Raw genomic sequence first — 2,647 nt, forward strand, 5'->3', positions numbered from 1 at the left:
ATCCTTTTGGAGCAAGTTTGTAACTGGGAGGGAACATGATGAAGAAGAAAGATGTCATTGCGAAAAAATATAGAGATGAAACCAGCTAGAAGTATGTTATGTTAGCAAGACATAAAAAAACTGAAAATATATTTGATCTATGGTATTTCCCTTCTGTCCACAGAGTCTAGCATTGTCTCTCTTTCCTCGTTGATTTCTTTCTGGCCTTCTTCAACTAGCCTGTGAATTGTGCTATAATGCTGTTTGCTACTGCTGAAAGAGTAGAGCTGGGAAGCATCTTCCCATGCCTGAAAAGCTGGCAGGGGAATCACTTCTGGTTCCTTGTTCTCAAAAAAGCACTTCAGGTTTCGCTCGCTCAGCTTGGTGGCATACAGCTGGAAAATCTGCTCCAGTTGCTCCTTCTCCTTCTCTGCGTATACCCTCCAGAACATCAGCTGGAGGTGGCTGGCTTTCGACTGGCAGCTGGCGCAGCAAGTCGTTAGCAGGGAGAGAAGAGCTGTGGTAACTATCACACACCAGCCTAAAATCTGGGAAGACAAAAGAAATAAGTTTCAGGTTAAAAAGGCCCAAGTGAAAATGCTACTTAAATCAAGAGTGTCTGACAGAGCGACCACACTTTTTATGGAGGGCCTGCTGCTCCCCTTGGGACCCTACTGCAGGCGTCTCATCCCAGTTTGCATTTGGTGCCTGGCATTGGTGTTAATGGGGCACCCATATGGAGACCAAAAGGAAGCAGAAGATGTCAGGATTGAGGCTTCTCAGTAGCGCTCATTTTGATGTCTGTTTCTCAGGAAGGCAAAAGCTGGTTGATTTTTACAGTGGAAGGTAAAACGCTCAAGAAAAGTTGGCTTATACTAGAGTCTGACTGCCTCCCCATCCCATCTTGTAACAAAGGGAACTCGAATAACAACGGCTGAAGAGACATGTCCAGCGCAACGGCAATGGCACGTTCAGGGACAGATGATCTCGAATCAGACGCCAACTACAAGACTGTGCATGAAGAAAAATCTAAGAGACGTCTAAATGATCAATCAAATAATGTTATGGCTGAACAGAGCTATACAAAAAACAGAGGGGACCTGAGAGCAGGAGTAGTGTCTGGGTAATTTAGAGAGGATGTTGATGCAAGTTTATTGCAAAACTATAACCATCTGGAATGTAGTGGATTGGAATTGCTCACTGAATTCTGTCACACAAAGGGAAAAGTGCACAGGGAGAATAAAATACCACAATCACTAGATGGTAAATGGTTTTCTGTCTCCTGAAAGCGTTAAATAAAATTACCCAGCAAGAACTAGGATTAAGACACAGTTCTGAATTGTGACGAACTATGGAACCAAGAAGGGTAAGTAACTTTTGTCCCAGATCAGTGAACCTTTTAAACTGTAACTATATTTAGATGTGTTGTTTTCAGACTTCTTTTTAATTAAAAAAAACCCCGAAACCAACAACTGCATTAATTAGCTAACAGGAATATAAAAGATAGTCTTAAATTTAAAAAGTGTTCACCAATTCTTTTACCAGGAGATTCACTGAAATCTACGCTATTCTTGTGAACTTTTTTTGACTTTGATGAATCAGCCCTTTGTAGTGGAAAACCATTTTAATGCCAAAACTGGTTTTAAATTACCTTCTTGCCCAATCCTGTGAGAATGCTGAGAGGAAAGAGCATGAGAAAGAAGAAACAGTGTGTTCATTGGCACTGGAATAGAGCCCAATTCATCTACACACTGCTTAGAAATAGTTGCTGTATTTTCAGAGAACTTTGCTTTTGCTGAAATATGCTTTTCCAGCATCACTCAGCTTTTTTTGTAGCAACTTCGGAGTTTGACAAAATTCTGTTAAGAACTTTTAAAAAGAAATAGCTACTTCCAGGATTAGAGCAAGGGCTGAGGGTGGAAAAATGCGCTTGAAGTTGTTATTGTGGGATGTCCTCCTCTAAGGAGAGCTGAGGTGTGAACACAGTTTTTTCATGCCTAGTGCCACTGGCCTAGCCAATAGTTTTACCCACCTACTCCACTGCAATGTGTAACATTTGCAAAAAAAAAAACCCACTTGTTTTCAAACAGTGGAACAATTCCAGTGTGGAACAAATCTTCTAGGTTTCAGAGACCCATATGAACTGGAACTCATTTCCCATGCTGCAACCTTTCTCATGTGAACTCTTGCACTGATGGTAAAAAAATAACCACCAGTAAAAATCTGTTTTTAGCTGGGGGAGTATAGAAAGTTTCCTCAGGGAAATATGTGAAACAGAGAAGCTTGACAAACAATTATCTTAGGGACTGGTTTGGAAGAATAGCTTCGCTTTCTTTTATTTTTCCAGTCACATTGTACTGACTGATGATTTCTATGGGTATTTGAGAAACTGCTCTTTTTAGCAGCTTTTCACTTGCCTGCAGCTTGGAGAATGAACCCGTGTATTCTCGTGCTATAAACCAAGTCACCAGTCTTTCACTAGTTCCTATATATACAACTTAAAGTCTTAAGCACTATTTGTTATTTCCTTCTAAAACTCTCAAATAAATTGCTTTGTCTGTAGTGCAGACTTTGTCTGCATTCCAGTCCTATTTGCATGAGGACTTGAAAATAAAACCAGCTCTTGGGGAGGAAATGGTTCCAGATGGATACAATTGTCTGACAAAAA

The 2,647-nt window shown here is 40.6% G+C and overlaps 2 protein-coding genes across 2 annotated transcripts in view; one reads left to right on the forward strand and one right to left on the reverse strand.

Annotated features, from left to right (window-relative positions):
• The window catches only part of TRAPPC3L (trafficking protein particle complex 3-like), a 21,769-nt gene that overhangs the window by 15,742 nt on the left and 3,380 nt on the right, over nucleotides 1-2,647 (forward strand). The window lies entirely within an intron of this gene.
• Nucleotides 26-2,647, reverse strand: part of FAM26E (family with sequence similarity 26, member E) — a 4,059-nt gene continuing 1,437 nt past the window's right edge. The window contains exon 2 of the mRNA XM_009325664.1: nucleotides 26-527. Within this exon, the coding sequence (XP_009323939.1) occupies nucleotides 138-527 (390 nt within the window). The 3' untranslated portion in view covers nucleotides 26-137. The remainder of the gene's footprint in view (nucleotides 528-2,647) is intronic.

This window comes from Pygoscelis adeliae, unplaced genomic scaffold (assembly GCF_000699105.1).
Source record: "Pygoscelis adeliae isolate BGI_AS28 unplaced genomic scaffold, ASM69910v1 Scaffold54, whole genome shotgun sequence".
Classification (NCBI taxonomy): Eukaryota; Metazoa; Chordata; class Aves; order Sphenisciformes; family Spheniscidae; genus Pygoscelis; species Pygoscelis adeliae.